Source organism: Panthera pardus, unplaced genomic scaffold (genome assembly GCF_024362965.1).
Source record: "Panthera pardus isolate Hobbes unplaced genomic scaffold, ASM2436296v1 HiC_scaffold_3, whole genome shotgun sequence".
In the NCBI taxonomy this organism is placed as follows: Eukaryota; Metazoa; Chordata; class Mammalia; order Carnivora; family Felidae; genus Panthera; species Panthera pardus.
In genome coordinates, this window is record NW_026526876.1 from 9659076 (window position 1) to 9682291 (window position 23216).

At 46.1% G+C, this 23216-nt stretch overlaps 1 protein-coding gene across 8 annotated transcripts in view; it reads right to left on the reverse strand.

Annotated features, from left to right (window-relative positions):
• NDEL1 (nudE neurodevelopment protein 1 like 1) overlaps positions 1–23216 on the reverse strand; it is a 98053-nt gene that overhangs the window by 54916 nt on the left and 19921 nt on the right. For 3 of the 8 annotated variants that reach the window (XM_019413478.2, XM_019413477.2, XM_019413480.2), the window contains 6 exons: positions 11346–11443; positions 9464–9617; positions 8383–8531; positions 6502–6638; positions 4487–4660; positions 287–378 (listed from right to left, as the gene is read on the reverse strand). In XM_019413478.2, the coding sequence (XP_019269023.2) occupies positions 287–378; positions 4487–4660; positions 6502–6638; positions 8383–8531; positions 9464–9617; positions 11346–11431 (792 nt within the window). In that variant the 5' untranslated portion in view covers positions 11432–11443. Of the gene's footprint in view, positions 1–286; positions 379–4486; positions 4661–6501; positions 6639–8382; positions 8532–9463; positions 9618–11345; positions 11444–19951; positions 20128–23216 lie in introns of those variants that run through there. The other 5 variants (XM_053892671.1, XM_053892673.1, XM_053892669.1 and 2 more) reach the window with 4 other exon arrangements.

The following is a 23216-nucleotide window of genomic DNA, read 5'->3' on the forward strand; positions in this document are numbered from 1 at the left end:
ATGGAGGGACCATGATGGGGAAACAGCCATGGGGACACACAGAACGCCCCCGGGGGTTGGGGGGCCAAGAGCTCAGCGCGCAGGGCCGTCTGCAGAAGCACTAGCGGGCCCGAGCCCTAACACTGTTCCCCGGAGCAGTCTCGGCTCATCACCAGATGCTTCCGTCTCTCTGCTTAATCAAGGCCTTCAGCACAAGAAGGTCCCCTTTTTTTCTTCCCTCCCTCCGAATTAAGAATTCAACACCTTGGCAGCTGAAATACGCGGGGGTAAATAATTGAATGCTTACCCCTACTTTCCGTAAGAGATCCCCCACGATGTTTAGTGCTGATATCCTAGCAGAAGGAGTTAGTGGACTGGTACCAAAACCGTTTGGTATAGCTAGAGAAAAAGAAGAAGAGAGGAGTGGTTACACTTGTTGTTCCCTCTACATCTTGTTGCCGGTTTTGTTGTTGACGTTACAAAGCAGAATACGCTCAATGAAAAAGAATTCCAAACCGTGGACAGGAAGTACAAAGTGGGACACCCTCAATATGTTGAACTGTCTCCTTCAACTGACTGATATTTAGACTACACCTAATTTTACATTACAAATAATGCTAAAAGGACATATATCCTTCAAACATCTAGACAAGGATTTCTGGAGAAGCGATTCCTAAAAATAGAACTGCTGGGTCACAGGATATGCCCATGTCGTCCACCTTAGGAGATACTGCCAAAATGCTCTCTGAGAAGGTTGTGCCAAGGTCAGCAATCTGTATGGTAATGCCATCAACGATATGAGACATTATCTTTTTTTCTTTTTTTTTTTTTTTTTGCCAATTTGATAGCCATTCTGTTGTGTTTTTGTTTCCTTGCTAACTAGATATGTGAATCTCTTCTTCTGGAAATCATCTGTTTATCCTCCACACTTCATCTACTGGGTGGTCTTTCCTTTAATCAACGTGCAAGGGCCCTATCGACTGTAGACGTTCACCCTCTCTCTTCTAGGTCTTACACTTCTCAGTGTGACATTCATCTTCCAAGCTTTTTGTTTTGGTTGGGAAGCCTGGGCTTCCTCACCTTGGTATCATAAATATGTTCCTCTTACGTCCTCCTTAGGTTTTCCTAATTTTTTTTTTAACATTTACATCAGTTGATCCATCAAATATCGAAGCTTTTTTCAAACGGATAGCCAAATGTCCTAATACCGTAACATGAAGACGACTCGTCTCATCTGAAATGGCACTTTTCATACACTGAATTCCCTATATATTTTAGTTCCACTGACTTATTAGTCTATTGCACCAGAAATAGGCTGCTTTCATTAAAACATGCTCTGCTGTCTTGAAGGGAAAAGCCTGTTGTTATTAGCCTATTTCAAGTTTTTCTTGGCACACTTACTCTTCCAGAGTAACTTTAAAATCAACTTGCCAATTTAAAAGACCCTCTTGGGATTTTCATTAGCAATTTAAATTACTCGTTGATTTGGGGAGAACGGATGCTCCCGCAGTCTCCCCACTCGGAATGGGGTTATTTCGTGTGACATTTACTCACACCTTCTTGCACGCCCTCAGCAGCCGTTTTCAGTCATGCACGTTTCTTCCGTTTACTTTTGAGATGGTGTCTACCAGTTACGAGCTCTTGGGCTAAACTGCTACATACGAATCCACCTCTGCCACTGAGTAACTGTGTGAGCTTTAGTAAGCCGCCCATATGTAGAAGAGGGCTAATAAGAACACTTCAAAGTCGTTGTGAAGTTTAAGTTAGCTAATACACTCTCGAAACACCTGCCCATAGGAAGCACTCAACGCTACGGAGCGCTGATCAGTACGTAAACGCTTTGTTGCTGCCGTTCACTGTCCTTGTCCTCCAGAATACAATCTAACTGAAGGTGGGGACGCGGTCCCATTCACCACTAGACTCCCAGCATCTAGAATAATGCACGGCACAGGACAGGGGCTCACCAGGGTATAAACAAACTGCTGTACTTTTCTCGGCAGGTATTTCCAGACCTCGTTTTTCCCTATTATCCTCAAACTATTAAATCTGTGCTTTTATGGAAAGCTGTCTTAGATGCTTTTTGGAAACCGGCAGTGTTACTTCTAAAATACAATTAAAGACAGACCACTTCATAGAGGACGGCCCTTCAGGCTTGCACTGATTTCACTAATCTCCGGCTTCTCGTCAGGTCTGTGCTGACTCATCTGTCACACAAGTGCGGTGATCTGGCACGCAGCAGCTTTCAGGTTGGTTAAAGTGCACACTCTCAGTCCCAGTCTGCAAACGTCCCAGCCTACTTGGACAAACAGCACTGCCTCGGGGTTGACAATCTTAATCCTGTGCCAGAGCAAGCAAGCTCTGTGTCCCACTGACCTTGCCCTGCTCACCGAAGCCAAGTCCCTGAATTAAAACTCTAATGAGCTATGACAGGACGCGCACCTGTCTGGGTCTTACCTCAACTGAGCTCCCGATTCTTCTGATTAGGGCTCAACTGAAGAATTTTCAGAACTTAGCCACACAGTTCTATCGGTACCAGAAAGCAAACCTTTGTTCATTCTCAAATGTTAGGAATTCTGAGATCCTCAAATACACAAGCAGCCATTCTCCAAAATGGACAGTGAGAGTTTTTGACGCCTGCGACCATGTGCACCCCGCCTGCTCTATGTCCTCGGCAGCAACCCCAGCACAAGCGCAAATAACACCACCCTAACGACTCTATGGCATTTTCCCGTTCCTGAGCCAATTTCACCTTATAACTAAGTGAAGGTAGGAGAAGTTCTCTACTGAAGGGCTACTGAGCACTTGAAATGTGGCTACTGCAACTGGGAAACTGAATTTTAAATGTTAATTCACTGTAATAAAAACTTAAATGTGAACGGTCACACGTGGGCTAGCGGCTACTGTACTGGGCAGGACAGATAGAGCGAGCTTACTTCACTAACTGTCTGAAGAGAAAATCTTCTCCTATCACTCTGAAAGAGAAGATCCTTTATTTAAAAAAGGGATGGGAAGAAAGAGCTCCAGTCTGGGAAGAAAAAAGAATGGAGGAGTGGGAGTGGCCAAGTATCTGCAAGCTGCAAAAATGAAACAAATCTGAATGAAGCCCTGTGGGGGCTCCATTCTAAGGTTCTACGTAGTGGCCACTAAGTGGTGTTTCTGCTTAGCTGGACGTAAAAAACCATACTGGCTGACAGCAAAAGGAACATTCTCACGTACTGCTCGTGGATTACTCCGAATGTCACCTCTGAAAACGGCAGCCACCGAGGCACGTAACAGAAAGCCCACGCCCACCTGAGCCGAATGGTAACTCAGGGAGTCTCTCTGTACACGCCGTGTGTAAAAGCCTCTAGTCTTCGGTGATATGTGAAGCGGCCCAAGAAATAAAACTGTATTTAAATACAATCCCCAAGCTTATGTGTAACAAGGTGTGGCACAAGCAAACACAAACACACAGCGGAAAAAATTCCGCATTAACAATAGCTGCCCTCGGGAATGCAAGCTGGTGCAGCCACTCTGGAAAACAGCATGGAGGTTCCTCAAAAAACTAAAAGCAGAACTACCCTACGACCCGGCAATTGCACCACTAGGCATTTATCCATGGGATACAGGTGTGCTGTTTCGAAGGGACCCCCATGTTTACAGCAGAACTATCGACAATAGCCAAAGTGTGGAAAGAGCCCAAATGTCCACGGATGGATGAATGGATAAAGAAGATGTGGTGTGTGCGTGTATATATATATATATATATATATATATATATATACACATATACACATGCACACACGCACACACACACATACACAATGGAGTATTATTTGGCAATCAAAAAGAATGAAATCTTGCCATTTGCAACTACGTGGATGGAACTGGAGGGTATCATGCTAGGTGAAATTAGAGAAAGACAAAAATCATAGGACTTCACTCATATGAGGACTTTAAGACACAGAACAGATGAACACAGGGAAGGGAAGCAAAAATAATATAAAAACAGGGAGGGGACAAAACAGAAGAGACTCATAAATATGGAGAACAAACTGAGGGTTACTGGAGGGTGTGGGAAGGGGGATGGGCTAAATGGGGGAGGGGCATCAAGCAATCTACTCCTGAAATCATTGTTGCACCATATGCTAACTTGGATGTAAATTAAAAAAAATAAAATTATGTTGAAAAAAAAAAAAAAACAATAGCTGCCTTGCAGCGGTTAGACTGCAGTGGGTCTTTTTTTTTCAACTTTTCAACATGAAGCTGTACTCCTGCTACCATCAAAAAATCAACGTTGCTTTGAAAAACCTGCAACTTCTTAAAGACTCGATGCCTTAAGCTGCTCTTACTGCACACGCAGGCACCACTGCCCTGTGCAGGAGCCGCCTGGGAAACCAACCTCTTCCTCTGCTCCACAGAGTGCTTGATTTCACCAACTTCTAAAGTGAAATCACTGCTCACCCCACGGCAGACCCCCTTCCGTCGCTAATCCACCACAGGTGCAGAAAGAAAAGACAGCACAAACCTTTGGGTGAAGGAAAACTGTTCTCCGTCCCTTTGCCAACGGGAGTAGCTGGCAAAGAAAGCGATGCCTGCACGGCGGAGTCCATCTTTTCACAGTCCAGGGTCGGAGAGCTGGGCGCCGACTTTCTGGTGACTTCCTGCTGTCTCTCCCGGACTGCCAGTTCTTGTCTTAAATCTGCAGAATGTTGCACAGGGAATAACACTCACTCGAGGAAGCAGACACACCCAGCAAAGTCACATCTGAAAAGCCATAAAGACGTTCCCCCTAAATGACTATTTCCCAAAAACGAGTTTCCTATTTAATGCTTTTTATTTCTTGGGGTATAAAAATGACAACCCTACCGTCTAAATGATCTTTTAGAACTAAAACACTTGGGAGGGCGCTTGGGAGGGCTCAGTCGGTTGAGAGTCCGACTGTGGCTCAGGTCGTGATCTCGAGCCGATCAGTTCATGAGTTCGAGCCCCACGTCGGGCTCTGTGCTGACAGCTCGGAGCCTGGCGCCTGCTTCGGATTCTGTGTCTCCCTCTCTGCTCCTCTCCCACTCATACTGTCTCTCTCTCTCTCTCTCTCAAAAATAAACATTTTTTCTTAATTTTTCTTAATGTTTATTTATTTTTGAGAGGGAAAGAGAGAGACTGAGTGCAAGCAAAGGAGGGGCAGAGAGAGACGGAGATACAGAATCCGAAGCGGGCTCCAGGCTCTGAGGTGTCAGCACAGAGCCCGATGCAGGGCTCGAACTCACGAACCGTGAGATCATGACCTGAGCCGAAGTCGGATGCTCAACTGACTGAGCCACCCAAGTGCCCCTCAAAAATAAACATTTAAAAAAAAGAAAAAGGAAAAAAAAAGCCAATACAAATGCTATAATCTAAGAGGACAGCGAACTATGCTCACGTGCAAAAAGAAACAGGATGGAGGCCAAACCAAAACTCACACTGAACCTACAGGACACAAAAATAAATGCTCTTTTCAACTCATTTGCTTTTATTCTGTTCTTTTGGGATTACTGCAAAATCAATGAAGTACACTTTTAGAATTTTAAGTGGGTTGGTATGGTTTATTAATTATCAAAATGCAGTATTTTGTTATAGAAAGGAAGCATTCAAAACAGTCACAATTTTTTTCTTGCTTTCAAATCTAGAATTTTTAAGCCCAAATTAACATTTCCTTTTCCAGTTATTCAACTGACCTACAGAACACTGACGTTAAAAAAAAAAAAAAAAAAAAAAGTATACAAAGTTATCCCATTCCTGGGTATATACCCAAATGTCTATCCGTGGATAAATGGATAGACAAAATGTGATCTGTGCATGTAACAGGGTCTTATGCAGACTTAAAACGGAAGGAAATTCTGACACGTGCCACTACAGGGATGAGCCTTGAGGACGATATGCGGAATGGAAACAAGCCAGTCACAAAAGGACAAATACCGTACGGCCCCACCTCTGTGAGGTTCCTAGAAGAGTCAGATTCACAGACACAGAAGGAAGAACGGCGTTGCCAGGGCCCGGGGGCAGGGGACCGGGGAGTTACACTGCTGTACAAGCATATAGTGAATACATACTTTCCTTTTAAAATTCTCCCTCCCTCCGTCTTTTGTTTAATACTTGGTAGAATGCAGACTACAAAGAAAGCAGTCTCTTCTTTACCATATGTGCACACACGCAGTGTCATTATGTGCGTAACACAGGAGAAGACCCAAAGAAACCAAGCAGGACGCGCACAGTGGTAGCAGTTAAGGTTCTGGAAAACAGACCAGGGTTTGCATCCCCACTGAAAAGCTCTAAGACTTTGGACACAACTCCACCTCTCTCTGCTCAGTTTTCTGACCTGTAAAAGGGGGATAACACTACCTACTTCTTCGAGTTGATGATGTAGGTGCTGAGAGACTAAAAGCAGCACAGTGCCTGACAAAAGGATCGTGCACACGGCCTTCAACCTTGCTCCTGGAGCTGGCTTAGAACCAGGGCTTAGGGACAGTGGGGTAGAGGGTGTTCTTCAAGTTTTAGGTTTACCTCTGGCTTCATCCTTTAACCGCTGTACAGAGACTAACAAAGATTCCTTTTCATCAAGTTCACTTTCTAAAAATGCATTTCGTTCAATGGCCTGATTTAGCCTTTGTTCAAAGTCTTCCAGTGACACTATTGTTGCTCTAAAAAGAAGAAAAAAAAAATTGGGAGTCCATGAATTAAATAAATAGCGTGCAAACAGCTAATACAAAAGGAAACTGTCCGTTTAGCTCATGCCATTTCCTGACCTAGAAAGCCTGGCGCAGTTGAAAGAGAATGGTCTCCACCCCCTTGTGACCTCTGGTGGCACTTAGTGTCTCTGTGGCTAGTTTGGGCCATTCAATGTATTCTCTTAAATGCCCACCGAAAATCCTTACGGTTCCTTAAAGGCAGGCCACCTATTACACACTTTGTCTCCCCCTCCCCGGATTGTAAACACAACAACCAAGTTGACACATTTCCAAGAAGACTTTCCAACAATTTTAGAGCACATTAAGAATTAAAAATGCGTTTAAAACACCAAGTCCCAGGTCCCGCTCCATTTACTCCATCTCTTCTTCCTGCATTTCTCGTCGTGCTCATTTATTCAACAGACATTAACACGCACCTACTACGTGCCCCCTGCCCACTGCGTGCAGCCTGCTACAGAAATAAAATTCCCTAACCTCAAGTTCGAACTCTTAATGCCTGTGGCCAATTTTACCAAGTCCTATCGGCTGTCAAAATGTCTCTCAACTCCACTCGCTCTCCCCCAACCTTCTGCCCCTGGCTCAATTCCTCATCCATCACCTGGATTACTCCTCAAGGGTCTTCCTCCCTACTGCCAGTTCCTCAGTCCTATCCCATCAAAGTCTGGTGTCCCTCCTCTGTTTAAAAAATTCTTCACGAGGCCCTCATTGCCTCTAGAACGGCTTTCAAAGAGCACACAAGGTTCTTCCCAATCTGGCCCCAACCACTTTCAATCTCATGTTGTGCAGCCACACGGTCTCCACACGTCAATCGAAGTGAGATATTCCCACCTCCTGAGCCTTCCTGCCTCTCTGCCTTTACAGCTCTCTCTTCCCCTGGCTGGCCTCTTCCCTCCTCGAAGACTGCAGCTTCAGTGCCAGCGAAGGCTTCCCCAGCTCCCCCACGGTACGCCAGCAGCCGCCGCCTCTGTGCCCTGGAGCCGCTTGGACACTCTCTTCGCTCGAGTACTGACCGTGTCAAAGGTCCACGTTGGTCCCACCCGAGGGCAGCGGCTAGCTCACCTCTGTCATCCTCAGCTCTAGCATCAAGCCAGGCATGTAGGAGTCACTCAGACATTAAGGAAAGAACTACCAGACGGTAATTGTAAAGTAACAGGAATCAAGTTTGGAATGGTTCAGAAACAACTCATTACAGACTGCAGAAAAGCTCAGCAACAGTAACAACAGCAAGCCACTCTAGGCCGTGCGACAGAATCGTGACGAAAGCAGTATTCTGAGAAAATCCATAGGTTAGCATTTAAACTGAAGAGAAGGAGAAGGAGTAAAGATGTAGAGACAGATCAGTGAGGAAGTCACTACAGAATCCAGGCAGAAGATGCGGGGCCTGCCACAAGTGTGGCAGCACTAAGAACACAGAGGGAAAGACAGAGGAGAAAAGGAGAGGCGTTTAAAAAACAAAACAAAACACCAACAGGACCAACAATGGTAATGAAGGACAGAAGAAGGACAAACAGGGAGAAAACCCTGGAAGGGCATCATCTGGAGAGAGAAGGATCGATTTAGCACCAATGCGATGAAATACCAGAAGGCAACGTTCTGGGACCAAGATCTAGGTGACAGGCTGAGCTGAGAGCTGACAGATCTTCAACCCTGATCGCCAAGTCTGCTTGTTGCAACCGAGTGCACAGCATCCATTTACCTCTTTGCTCGCTCCAGATCATCGTTGGCCTGCTCCAGCTCTCTCACATACTTATGCAACTGCTCCTTGATGGCCCGGGTCTGACTTAAGTCGTCTTCTAATACCGACACCTGCTTGTAGCTCTGTGCATACTGATGTTCTAGTTTCTCCTGAAGGCAATGGGTATAGGAAGGAAAGTGTGTGTGATTAATACAGAGTTGTCCTTAATGAAGGAAGCCACCCAAACCATGAGGGCAGGGATCCAAGGAAATTACCCGCAATCTGAGGTGATGGTACTCCTCTCCTCCTTACATTAAAAAAAAAAAAGACATGCATTCCAAGCACCTTAACTCATAAATTTAAAGAGTCAACCATTCTCCCCTCAGAAAGAAATCTAATAATGACCTCTCTGAAAAGAGGTTATTTCCCTATTTTGTGAAACTACTGCCTCAACCCCACACTCGGGGAGGGGGGTGAACTCTGCGTTCTCAGGCTAAACGCGGCCCGGGTGAGCACAGAGAGGGAGACCACCACCCAGAGCCCCACTGCCCTAGCTCTCACCTGTGTCCCCCCCCCCCCTTCCCCAAACCATAACCCCACCCCACGCCCAGGGGCACAGAAACCCTCAAGCCCTTGGCTAAGGCAGGCGATGGACAGCAACAAAGGGGGTTAATCCTTTAACTCCTAGAAATCCCTTTTTAAAAAGGGATTTTTTTTTTTAAACCCCAAATGAACTTCAAAAGTAAAGAGGCTATGAATAATGGAATAAATGTGTATTTCATACCAAATAATTTTAAAGTGCCACCAAATGAGGCAATCTTGAGCAAATCAGGCAGCTTTGGAAAATGACAGAATGGCCACGTGTCATGAGAACGTGATCGCTAAAAACCGGACGGCTACAGGGTTTCTAAGCGAACTCCTAAACCCCAAACCACCTTCCCCTTGGTTCCATGAAAGAAAAGTTTATTCCGAAAACTCACTTTAAGGCTTTTTTTTTTTTTTTTTTCTGCCTGCTGCTCTTAAGCTCCACCCAAAAACCGTATGTCTCGTGTGAACACAGCCCAGCGCATTCGACAGCAGCTTGTAAAGCTGCCACAGTCACCTTTAGTGCTTCGACTTCATACTTCAGTCTCTGGTTATCGGCCTGCAAGTCTCTGTTCCTCTGTTCAGCCTGTACTAACTGTGCCTCCAGCTCTGCTTCTAATTCTCGGCTTCCCTCCTGGAATTCAACCAGCTCATCCCGAGCTTCCTGGAAGCTGATCACAGACAGAGTGGGAAAGAGGAGTCACAGGAGGAGTCACAGGAGGAGTCCCAGGGTCCGCGGGAAGACGACTGCAGGTCAGGTCAATGACTGTGCCCGAACGCTGGTGCTACCACAAAATATACTACACAATAAAGACAGACTGTCTTACGTCACTTATTCTAGGCTCAGGGTTCAGTGAAAGTGACTTAAAAGGTCCAAAAGGACTCACATTTTACACACTCACCCCTAAATCTTTTTTTTTTTAAATGTTTATTTATTTTTGAGAGAGAAAAAGAGAGCATGAGCAGGGGAGGGACAGAGAGATTGGGGAACAGGGGATCCACAGTGGGCTCTACATTGACAGCAGACGGCCTGATGCGGGGCTCGAAGTCATGAACCCTGAGATCATGACCTCAGCCGAAGTCACATGTTTAACCTGAATGAGCCACCCAGGTGCCCCACCCCTAGATCTTTCTTATTTAAGGTATTAATAAAGAAACACACATTACTATGCCACAAAGTACTGTTAAGTGTTTTTCGATACAACTGGTTTCCTTTGTAATTTTATTATTTAATTGTATGCACTGAAAAACATTATTTTGGGGCGCCTGGGTGACTCTGTCAGTTAAGCATCTGACTTTTAATTTCAGCTCAGGTCATGATCTCGTGGTTCGTGGGATTGAGCCCCCGCATCAGATCTGTGCTGAAGCAGGGAGCCTGCTTGTGATTCACTCCCTCTCTCTCAAAATAAATAAATATTTAAAACAAAACAAACAAAAACACGTTATTCTGAGAAGGGGTCCACAGGTTTCCCCAGCCAATTAAGGCATCTATGACACAAAAAAAGATTCAGAGCCCCTGCCATGAACAGACCCCTCCTATATCCATCAGCATAATTTACTTGGCTTCGCTGAAATAGCAATGAAAGGTTTGATAAGGCTTAACAAGCTTTATATACCAAAGTAGGAAAGTGTGTGTGTGTGTGTGTGTGTTAAGTTGCATTTTAAAAAGAAATCTAAGGGGCACTTGGGTGGCTCCATCAGTTGATTATCCGACTCTTATTTTTCAGCTCAGGTCACGATCCCAAGGTCATGGGATCAAGTCCTGCATCGACCTCCTCACTAAGCATGGAGCCTGCTTAAGAGTCTCTCCCTCTCCCTCTCTGCCCCTCTCCCCCACCTGCACTCACTGCTCTCTCTCTCTAAAAATAAAAGGTAAAGAACCAGAAAGAAATCTAAAGACAAATTTGGTGCTTAAAAGGTTATTAATATAAAAGGCTTCCTCAACTAATTAGACTAATTGAGATTTCCATTAAAACACTCCATTTCTATTAAAGCTCTCCTCCCCTCTCCAAAGCTTCGCTAGCTCCAAACACTGACAGCACTTGCCTGAAGAGAACTAGCGTCTGCTGGATGAAGCCCTAGACAGCTTATCAGAATCTCCCAAAGACCAAAGGATGAGACAGAATCAGCACACACACAGCAGGCCAAATGTAAAAGGAGGTCAGCTACCAGAAGAAATCACAAACGTGAAGTTTTCTTACTGTTTTAATAATTTGAATAAAATTTTATGGCATTTTTATACTATTTAAATACAAGCCATGCTCTATTTCCAGAATCCCAAACCCAACCCCGAAACTCTAAATTTAGCTTTATGTTAAAAGATACACATATCTGCACACGCTGCCACTGGTATTCCAAACGCCTTCCCCTAGTTTCAGGATGCTTTTCAATATTATTACCTTTGTTTATACTTCAAGGAAAGTTCCTTCCAATAAGCAGTTTCCTCCTTTAAACTTGAAAAATTTGGTATATCTTCACCATCCATGATCAAGAAAGCCTGTGAAATATTAAAGACAAACTTTTAATGTTTATTTTTTTTGAGAGCAGGGGAGGGGCAGAGAGAGAGGAAGACACAGAATCCGAAACAAGCTCCAGGCTCCGAGCTGTCAGCACAGAGCCCAATGTGGGGCTTGAGCTCACGAACCGTGAGATCATGACCTGAGCCATAGTCTGAAGCTTAACACACTGAGCCACCCAGGCGCCCCTAAAGACAAACTTTTAAACAGAGAACGGGGTACCTGGCTGGCTCAGTGGGTGGAGCGTGCAACTCGATCTCGGGTCATGAGTTCGAGCCCCACACTAGGCAGAGAGCATACAATAAATTGATAGATAACTGACAGCTATTTTTTTTTAATTTTTTAAAACAATAGAGAACATAGGAATCTAAATAAAAGTAGAAAATCTGGGACAACATGAAATCTACAGCATTTTGGAGGGAGTTAAACATGACAGACCCTGAGGGTGATTAACTATTAGAACTCGGACACACAAATCATCTTACTGCCCAACCTCAGGGACCCCCAATGTTCTGGATAAAGTCAGGAGAGGATATCAACAACGTGCTCTGGTAGAGAGGCACACGAGGCACTTTGGGTCAAAGCCCTAGGCTACACAGGAACTGGCCCCGCGGAATCGTCCAGCACACCGGGCTCCGGCAGCTGCATTCCAGCCAGCTGATCTTCTGGGAATCGAGCGACAGAACCACGTTTACTGCCCGAGCTGAGGCTACTATATAGCATGTCCCCCTCTGGGGTACAATTGCTTCAAAAGACCTATCTGGGACATGTCATGCCAGGTGACCATACTAGGAAATCGGGTACCACATTCTCAATAATTTACTATTATTACACTTCTTTTAAGTCCAAAGCTTCCTCCATAAGCTCACTAATCCCCCAACTTCAATGTTCTCTCATCTTGGTTGCTCACCCAAAGCATGGGGGGGAGGGGGGGAGGAGGAGATCTATTCAGTTAACTTTGCATGTGGACTATCTAAAAACTCCAACTGGCCAGAAAATGAAATACCAAGGTCATTGGGCTCACTCTACATTCATAACTAGAGTGTCTTACCTCCTACAACCCCCTCCCAAGTATCCCATTTTATATTCCAGCAATACTGTTCAAAACTGTCTTAACATGACACTCTGTTTCAGATCTGGATGCTTCCTCTACCTGGAATGGCTCTCCCGTCCTTGTGCATTTGGAAAGGGTCTACTTGTCCTTTCAAACCTCACTGCCATCCCTTCCAGAAAGCCTTTCCTATCCTCACCCAGACAGCACTAAAATCCCCTACACTCCTGTCTACCATTATACCCCACACTTGCTTTCCTGAATATACTTACCACCCAGTAATGCATTTGCTTAAACCATCAGGCTGCGTGCGCACTGTTCTTATTTCTACCCCAACACAATGCCTGCACAATAGCAAGATACTCAATAATGTTAACTAAATTAAACCAAAATTGGATCAACCTAATCCATTACTGGGCAGCAAGAACTAAAGACCAGCTTTAGAAGTAAACGAACAGAAACTTGGGGTTGCAGAGAACTTGGGAGTTCACGGAGCATGATCCACTCATAAAGGCTGAGCAAAAAGGCGTTCCTGAAGTCACGAACAGGAAACACCAACTTCAGGGTGGGTGTACCAGACAGGTAGGTACAAGAGTGATTTCTCACGGAATAATAGTAACACATAACTTCACACACTTGGTTTGAGGCCAACTGCAGTGTTCTGTTTCAGTCCAACCTCTCCTAACCACACCACCCAGTATTACTTTCGACATGTTAGTCAATCTCCCGATTACCTGAAATCACCAATCAGCCTAAGAGTTCTTTGAAAACAGATGGATTCTTGACACACTCCGCCTCTCTCATGGCACCAAGCACAACACTTTGCTCAGAGAAAGTACTTAGTGCTTTCTAGCGTTTCCTGAGCAACTGCTACGTGTCAGACATTGTTGAGCACTGGAGAAGCATTGAGTGCACCAAGTGCCCCCTCCTCTAATGCGATCACTCCTCCACGGCACACTTCTGCCTGCGTTACCCTGCTCTTGGAGATGCCCTTATGGCCCAACAGCACATTAAAATGTAGGCTGCACGGAGTGGGGAGTCCTGCTGAGACCGGCTTCCAGGGCTCCAATTCTGCCATTAAACTCCTTAAGCGATATGCTTACCCTCTTAACCGTTTTTTTTTCATCTAATTAGAGTTTGGACTAGCTGACTTAAGGTTTCTTCAAGTAGGTGTACCGACTAGTAAACATTACTGATTAATTTTACAATCCTATCCCTTCATCAAAGCTCCCCATCCCCACTCCATTTTCCCAGTTGTAGGGGCAATCTTATTTGTAGCTACAATATGCAGTGAGGTGTGAATGATGAGGCCAGTCCAGAAGTATCTGTATCCCAAAAGAGTATCTGAAGCCCCTGAAGGCATCACCATGTGCTATCAATAACTCTCGAGAGTTCCTGCCTAAGTCACTGAGGGAAGGGACCTATTTCATATTAACAAGCCAGATGAAGCTATAACTTCAGCACACGAGAGCGAGCATCCAAACAAGAGGCAACAATCGCTGTGTCCTCTGAATGCTCTACGTAAGGTCTTTCCCCAAAACGCCCCAAAAAATGTGGATTACATTTGAAATCTATGAATTCAGCCCTACAGAAGCTCACAGGCACGGGGCTTCAATTTTGGATAGATGCACTGGTCACTACTTAAACAATGGCAACCACATACCAATGTGCAATTCAAATATTCAGTTTTTTAATACACAATCCAATAAATTGCGGTTTTGCAAAACGTTATGAAGATCAGAGGAACACAAGAAGCAAAGTTTGCTGCTACCTGCTCTAGCTCAGATAAACATCTGTAGAAAAAGGAAAGGTTCCCAGCTAGCTCCTTGAGGGCAGGACCAGTGTCTCATTTATAAATCCCTCCCCCACACCAGAAACATGCGACACAGTAGAAATTCAACAAATATTCACACTGATTTATAACCTTTCTTTCGTTATTCCCTGTTTACTTTCCAAAGTACTGCTTTCCTTTATTAATATCTAAATTCCTATTCCAGGAATGGCATAAGTAAAAAGATTTGTGAGGAGTTTATTTCTACCATGTATTAAATGGGGATCATAAAACCTATCGTTCTTGGCTAGACAGAATAATCCGTCCGATGCATGCCAAGCCATGTTCATAGTCACTTAAAAGCCTCCAAACAGGCTCCACATCGAAGAATATGGAGCTTATGGGACGTACAGGGGACAGCTTTGGAGACACCACCACAAGCTTGCCATCTAAAATGATCACTATCCAGGGGCGCCCGGGTGGCCCAGTCAGTTGAGCGTCCGGCTTCGGCTCAGGTCATGATCTCACCGCTTGTGAGTTCAAGCCCCGTGTCGGGCTCTGTGCTGACAGCTGGGAGCCTGGAGCCTGCTTGGGATTCTGTGTCTCCCTCTCTCTCGGCCCCACTCCTGCTTGTGCTCTCTGTCTTTCAAAAATGAATAAACATTTAAAAAAATATTTTTTTAATAAAAAAATAAAAAATAAATAAAATGATCACCATCCAGCCCTTTGGTCTTAAATATAAATGGACAACCAAGAACCACCAGACAAATGAGAAAACCCAGCGGTGTGAATAAGAAAACCCCAGGACCTACTGAACACAGAGGAAACAGGTAAATTCAGACAATGAGAGAATTTTTTTCTCACATAAGAACTCAGGGGGGTCACTTCCCACACACTTCCTGAGACAGTTCCAGGGGAGAGAGAACCAAGACCTAGGCTGGACAGCAAAGGATACAAGAAACGGTGGCTCCAACGTGGGACTTCAAAGAGAGGTCCCCAGATGAAGCCTAGTCCATCAGACCAAAGGAGTAACTCAGCCAGATGGACGGCTCCAGAAAAAATGAGGAATCCCAGGTAACAGACCCATCTGAGTGGGAAGCTGAAAGAACGTAAGGTTGTGATGAACACACATCACTCCTATGTCTATAAGAAAAAAAGTAGGAGCACTGGCTGGCTCAGCCAAGGGAGCACGTGACTCTCAGATCTCAGGGTTGTGAGTTCAAGCCCCATGTTGGGGATAGATATTACTTAACATCTTTTTTAAAAAAGAAAAAAAGTAAAAACTTCCGAGAAGGGAAACACACGGTTAGAAAGTCCTAAGCTTTATATACGTTTTAAAAGATTTCAAGTCTACAATGTTTAATTTGTTGATTTACATTATTTTATGCAAATGAGACAAGTTCCATATTTTATAGCCATCAGTGAAATTCCTATTTTTGCCCTTAAATTTGCCATAACTTTAGGGGCGCCTGGGTGGCTCAGTCGGTTGAGTGTTCGACTTCAGCTCAAGTCATGACCTCACAGTTTGTGGATTTGAGCCCCACATAGGGCTCTGTGCTTGACAGCTCAGAGCCTGGAGTCTGCATCGGACTGTGTCTCCCTCTCTCTCTCTCCCTCAAAAATAAACAAACATTAAAAAATTTTTTTTTGTTTTAATTGCCATAACTTCTGTGTGTTGCTCCCTTGTAAGGTTCTAGGATTTGGTGAACAAGTTCGTATTATTTTTTAAGCCTTAATTTTGTAGACTTTGAGGATAATACTTCTTCTCAAAGTATTTCTTGTCTTTGTAGCTAATATTCACTTGGCAGCCATCTTGGTCCCTTCAAAATTCACTGTCATGCTTTGGACCTTCTCTAGATTACATATACGCCTTTCTGAAATTGAGTGATGGGTGCCCCCTCAGAATTTCAACATGTTTTTAAGATTTCAGTACTCTCTCTGCTACGGGACAGCAATTGCTATGGGTCGACTGTGTGGTCCACGGGCCGGAGTCCTTACAGAAGTTCATATGACCATCAGATGCTGTCCTGGGCAACTGACATTTCTTTGAATGTGTTTTAATGAGGAGTCAATCCTTCTACAGTTGTTTTTAATCTAAAACTGTTACCATTCACATGCCAAATCTGAAACTTCTCTGGGGGAGGCTGTTCTGTTGTTCCCGGCCCATTTACACGGATCTTAAGACCCGAATGCCGTTATGACCTTGCAGGGCACTTAGTAGTGTTCCCTGAGGAATCTCACTATTTACACTTGGGAGTGTGCTATAAAGTACCCATTTGTCCCTGATTTTTGGTTCTTAAATAGGGCCATATTCTTCACAAAACTACCAACGTTTCCATCAGTATTCTCTGGTGACTCAGGTTTTAAATAGACTTTCCTGAGAAACTTCTTGAACGTCTAGCTCTATTTCTTGTGTCCTCCTTGTCCAACTACTTAGTTCAGTGTCAAATAACACTAGCAAAATTAATATGCGTTTTTACTTCACACATGCGTCTCTTATTCTCTTGATTCTTATTTGAACTGAATGTTGACTACGATTTTTGCAATTAAAGGCTGCTTTTACAACGTGCTTATTGGCCCCTGAAACAGTATCATCTACACCTGAAACCTTTTACTAAAGTGACCATCATCTCTTTCGGAACAAACCAATTAAAAACATTTAACCCAGGAACATGGGGTAGAAACGACACAGCATAGTAGCTGAAAGCCCAGATCCTGGAGCCAAACTGCCTGGGTTTGAATCAGACTCCTCTATTCACTCACTGGGTGACTTTGAGCAAGTTACTCAACCACAGTCCCCCAGTTCCTCACCTGTACGATGGGGATCATAACTAAAATAAGGTTGTTATGAAAATTAAGTGAATTAATATGTGTAAAGTACTTAATACTGGGCCTGGCACATAGTAAATGTAGCATAAATTTTGTTAAATTGTAAAAAAAAAAAAAAAAAAAAAATTGTTCAGTAGTGGACCTTTGAAATACGACCACAAAATAAATGTGCTTCAGAATTTATAACATACAAATGATTCCTTAAAAGCTAATCTCTTCCAGAAGGTATACACACAGTCTGGGGATACCACCATTACTGAAAACATTTTTAAAACTTCTTTTGGAACAGCCTTGAAGACCCAGATTAGAAACTAAAAAAACAAAACAGTTACTTCTTTGTGGTCACACCTCATTCTTACTGCTTCCTGATTGGTATTATCCAGTTTTATCATTCTGGTTTTATTCATGAGAAATAACCTTTTCCAGAAATCAGAATTTTTACAAATGACAAACACTTGCTACCACTGCCGATATTCAAAAGATCTTCTCAGGGGCTGTAAAGAGGAAGTCTGTTCAGTTTGCCTCAGGTTACAGCGGGAGGATGTGTTTACTGTGTTACTTGAAACTATGTAACTGGAGATACTAAGGCTATACAGAGTTAGCCAATATGGAAAACTACACTGCTAAAAAAAAAAAAAAAAAAAAAAAAACAATTTAAAGCTATTAATGACACATCAATAATCTCAGGAAGCTGCAATCAAAGCTGATAAATTTGTCCTCTCCCCTGCTACCCAAATCTTCCCTCAATGCCGTGTCTCACACAGATGGGGTCCAGATCTCAAAAGTATGACAACTTTTACATGGGGGCAACATCATACTGTATGTGACCTTTGGATATCTAGTAACTGACAAATCAGCTCATCTGGGTATGAAACAGCCTGTCCAAAATGCTGCACTTACAGAGAACCTACTTTTTGTGCAATGGAATAAGAAAATTCATTTCATGTGATGTTGTCATCTTGTTAATAGTTGTATTAGGGACTTAATGAGATTGAGAGAGTTCTTTTGGAATTCACTATAGGTAATGTGCATGCATTTTAACCAAAATCTTGTACTTCTCCCAAAGGTGACATTTACAGTTTTTGGTTTTTGTTTGTTTGTTTTTTACTTTTCAAAGCTTATCATAAACATGCTCTCCCTTTCAGTCCTGTCAAATTTCTTCTCCTACCTCACGAAGTGGTCAGGAACTTCTGCCAGAAGTAATTTTAAGCGTCAGTAACTGCATTTATGTCAGCGCGATTTAAAATGAGAATAAAAATAAGTTTTGCAGATGTCGTGAAAGCAAGATCTAAGTTTTTACCGAGGTTCCTACTTACTCTGAATGTCCCTTATCCAACTTCCATTTATTTAACAAACCAAAACAGAACCGAAAAAGAACAGCTTCGGAAGAGTCAGTCACTGCCACCTGGACCGGGCCAACCTCTAACCAAGGCCAACCCAACTTTCTTCTTGTTACTTATAATCTCTCAGTCGTAGATGTGAATTTTAGTAAAAGTTCGGAAGAGAGATCTTGCTCAGCTCCCCATTGGTTCTCTTCAACCCACGAACTTACGGCTGCATTTTACCACACTTGGTGATTGAGCGAAGCCACTAATTACTCTGGTTCACAGGTGGAGGATACAAAACGATTAGCCAGCACAACCCATGAACGTTCCAGACAGAGTTAGAACCTTCTCTATGACTGTGCAGCAAGCAGGTAAACGTGCTCAAAAAAACAAACAAAAAACAAAGAACAGGTGAATGCACCTTCTCCTAGCTGTCGGCACAGTTTAGACAAGCCAGATTTTCTGCTCTGCTTTCTAGTTGAGAAGGGTATAAAAATCACACACACAAATGTGATTCCGAGCCCAGAGACGTGTCTACGGCCATACCACCCTGAACACGCTGTGTGATCTGGGAAGCTAAGCAGGGTCGGGCCTGGTTAGTACTTGGAAGGGAGACCGAGCCCAGAGACGTAAATTCTGATCCACACGAAGCCTTTCACCACTTGTAGACTCCAAAGCCCAGGAGAAATCACTTACCACCAACCGCCCTCCACCCCACCTGGGCTCAATGACCCCCCTCGGTCGGCGGGGGTGCTCTCTGTTATCCGGCAAGAACAGAATCAGGCACAACAACGACTGGGCGATGAGGTTCCAAACAGGCAGCAACGAGGGTTCTGAAATGCGTCAGGGCGCTACAGAACTGGGATTTAATCACCAGCGCTCAAAGAACCCTCACTTCCTTGGCAAAACTTAAAAGGTTACTTTGTTGCTAACCACCAAAAAAAAAGGAGGGGGGGGGAGAGCGAGCACAAGCAACCCAGACACTTTTCCCAACTCCGGGAGGGGCGAGGAGTCACGGCAGTGTCACCCGAGCCCGACGTGGGCTGCTTCCGCTGTCGCCCCCAGCGGGGAGAGGCCACGCGAGCTGGGAATCCGAGCGCACAGCCCTCCAGGACGAAGGGACCTGGGGGGGCGGGGGGGGGGGGGGCGCGGTGAGGGGAGACTGGGCGCGCCGCTGCCACCTCCGACCCGACCACTCCTAGCGCCACCAGCGCCCCGGCCCCGGTGCCACGTCCCGGCCTGCGTCCGCGCACCCCTCACCCCAGCCCCACAGGCCGCCCTCGGGGGGCCGCACCTCGGACCAGGGCGGGCAGGGGGCAGTTGGAGCGGTTGGAACAGTTGCCCCGGACTGGCCGCCCCCAGAGCCCGGGCCCGGCCCGGCGGGGCCTCACAGCCGGCCCGTGGGCCGGGCAGGCTTCCCCCCCACACACCCCCACCCCAGGGGACAGGCCTCGGCGCCGCCGCCGCCACCCGGCCCGGCCCCCTCGGGAGCGGCCCCGCACCGCCGGCTCACCTCCAATGTGTCAAAAGCGCATGTTCGCCGCCGCTCGACCGACGTCTCCGCTCCGCTGGCCTGGCCAGGCCCGCCCAGCCGCTCAGCTCCGCTCCCCTCCGCAGCCCAGAGCTCCACTCCGCGCACCTCGGCGCCCGGCTCCTCCCCGACACGTCAGGGGCCGCCCGGCGGGCCGAGGCCATTCTGTGACGCACGGGGCGGGGCCCGGAGCATGCGCGCCAGGGCGCGGACGACCGGGGCGGGGCTGCGGCGGGGACGGCGTCACGAGGAGGGGGCGGGCCGGGCCGGGCGCGCTGACGTCAGGCTGGTGGGGGCGGGGGAAAGAGGGCCTCCGCGCAGGTGACCCCGCGGCGCCGCGGTTCCCCCGAGAACACGGTGAGGTTCGGGGAAGTGACGCCCGCAGGGGTGAGACCTTCCTGCCTCCCGGCCTTTCAGCTACCAAGGTCCTTCAAGTGTCTTGTAGAGCGCTCATTTGTAAGATGCCTCTCGGCTCAGATTTCACCACCGACCCCACCCGCCGACCCCCGACCACCTAGCAGATTAACAGGGGTATTCCCGTCCCCCTCGTCCTTCCCACTAAGACCTGTGTAGCTTTTACGGCACTCCCCCCCCCCCCCCCCACACACACACACCGAAATTGTACACCCGTGCTTGTCTTCCTCCGGCAGATTGTGAAGTTCCAGGAGAGCTAGACCCTCCTGTCTTTCTCATCCCAACAGGTGGCTTGGTCCCAGACAGAGTGGGCACTCAAATATACTTGCTGAATAAATGAATGGATTCTTTGAGGGGAATACAGATACATCCACATATATTTTACGTATCTAAGCGTCGTTTTGTTTGTGTGTTTATGCCTCTGGAGCCCCCGAAGAATAGAATCCTAGGGGACTCGCGAGGGAAGAGGGTTGAGGGGGGCACTCGGCTCAGAAAGGGGAGAAATGAGGATGAGCGACCGCTTGGGGAGTGGAAACTTGAACAGAGCTGTTTCGAAAACAACTCTAGGAACCTTTACTGTATAATGTGCAGTGTAATTATCTCTCTGATGTCAGTACTGCTGGGATAGGATCCTTGGGCTTTTTGGACACAATAATGATGTGAAAGGCCTCGAGGCAAAGGCAAGGTGAGTCTGGGAAGTCCAGCTGTGTTTGTGGGGGGAAATGGACATAAACTGGAACAATGCAAAATGGATTGTAAGAGGTGTCCAAATAATAAATATTGGAGAAGAGATTAATGGGCTAAGGATAGTACCTTGAGCTAGGCTCGGAAAGCTTCAGGGTTGAAAGATCATGATATTGGCTGTAAGAGTCGTTCACCTTCATTGTGCCATGTGTGTATACTGATAATTATGCAAAATGTTGATTTGCATACTCCTCCCAATGACCCTGCGACATAGGTACTGTTAGTATTCCCACTTTACAAATGAGGAAACAGAGACTCAGCAAAAGCAAAGTTGCCCAAGGTCAGTCAACTAGGAAAAAAAAAAAAAACAAGAGGACTCGAGATCCAAACCCAACTGATCTGGATTGTTTAATTCCAGAAACCACACTGTTACCCCGATTACACTGCCACTCAACTAGGGGGTCTATTAATAATAACTGCTGTTTATTGGGCTGAAGCACTGTGCTAAGTGCTTTACATCAAATCCCTCCCTCCGTCCACCCAAGCAGCTTGTGAGGCTGGAATTATTACCTTGAGTGTATATGCTGCAAAACTGAGGGTTTAAAGTAGAGTTTAAACCCACGCAGGTCTTTGTCCAAGCCCAGTGACCTGGGACACTGCGGAAGCTCTCTCAGGGTCTGGGGCTCTGCTTCCCTGGCTGAAGCTGTGCTCTGACCGATGAGGTCACAGGCAAAGAGCTAATTAAGCAGGCAGACCTTCCTGTGGACCTAGTGCCAAGACAGAGCAGTCCCAGCCCAAGAGGAAAAAATAAAGTCTGCAACTCTTGGCCCCGCCTCCTGGCTGAAGTCCTAGGAAATACACTGAGTCACCTAATGGCAGGCCAGGCCCTACCGAAAATGTTGGCGTCATCTTGCAGGCCACCATCCCATCCTACCCGGTCTGGATCCTGCACTGGTGTTTGTCAGGACTCGTGCATGGGCCCCATCTTAATGAATGGGCTTTGCCTGGCCGGGCTCTGGGTAATATCAAAGCCCTTTACTGATCTCCTTCCTCTGTGCTGTTCAGCTTTCTCTCAGGTAGCAGTCAACGACTTTTGCCCCACTCCCTGCTTCCAGTATGCCCATCCAGAGAAAATAAAGAAGTGACCACCGAAAGCAGCCTCTAAAAGCAAACGAAGTTACAAAATCAGCTTTGTGAAGGTAAAAAAGATGAGCGAAGTTGTTCCGGTCTCTACCTTCATAAACTATCAAGTAGGGGGATGCTGAAGCATGGGTCCCCGTACAAGGTCCCTCTGGGATCGAGCTAAAGGGGTCAATATCACGGTCCTTGAGAGGATGCACAAACACCCCCACCTTCCCTGCCACCCACACACTCAGAGACTCGGGAAACAGAGGCTGATTTCCACTGCGGGGTAGTGGGGGTTGACCAGTTGCCTCAGGAGAGGTTTGGACACAAATGTCAACTCTAGCTAATGAGAGTGCTGGACTCCAGCCACATCACACACAAAGGTGACGCGGTGCACACAGGCCTGCCTTGAAAACTCTGAGAAGATGGGGTATATGCAGCCCTTTGTTGAGTCAGGTGAGCGGACACCTCAAAATCAAAGGTTTGATTCAGGTGAATCCCTCCATATTTTTGTGGCCGGTATTTTCCGTACCCAGGCTGGGCAAGGGACTCCCGATGGCTAGCTGGTTACTAATGGCCTGCTGGACACATCCACCAGATGTCCCACCACCTCCTCTACCTCCTGCCTACACCCCCAAAACACATCCTCCTTTGGCCCCAGCTGAAATTTTCAAAATGAGTTTCAGGTTTCTGCCAATGACATCCTCACTTTCCTGGTTACTAAGATACAAAGGCCTCCTCAAATCACCCTTAATTATCCCCTTCCCCGGCTTCCATTTTACTCTCGAGGGCACCAAACCCAAAAAACTCCCTCAAATCCATTTTCCCAGTATTTTCTCCCTGGATCTCCCCAGTGCAGAGTCTCCTGTGTCTCTGCCCCCTCCCTTCCCAGACTTCTCTCCCTTGAATTTCGTCTTGTTCCAGCCCATCAGAATCATCTTTCTAAAATCCCTCCGTGTACAGAGCACCACTGCCTCCACAGCTTGTTTCAGCATCCTGTTGCCTTTGTGGTCAAGTACAAAGC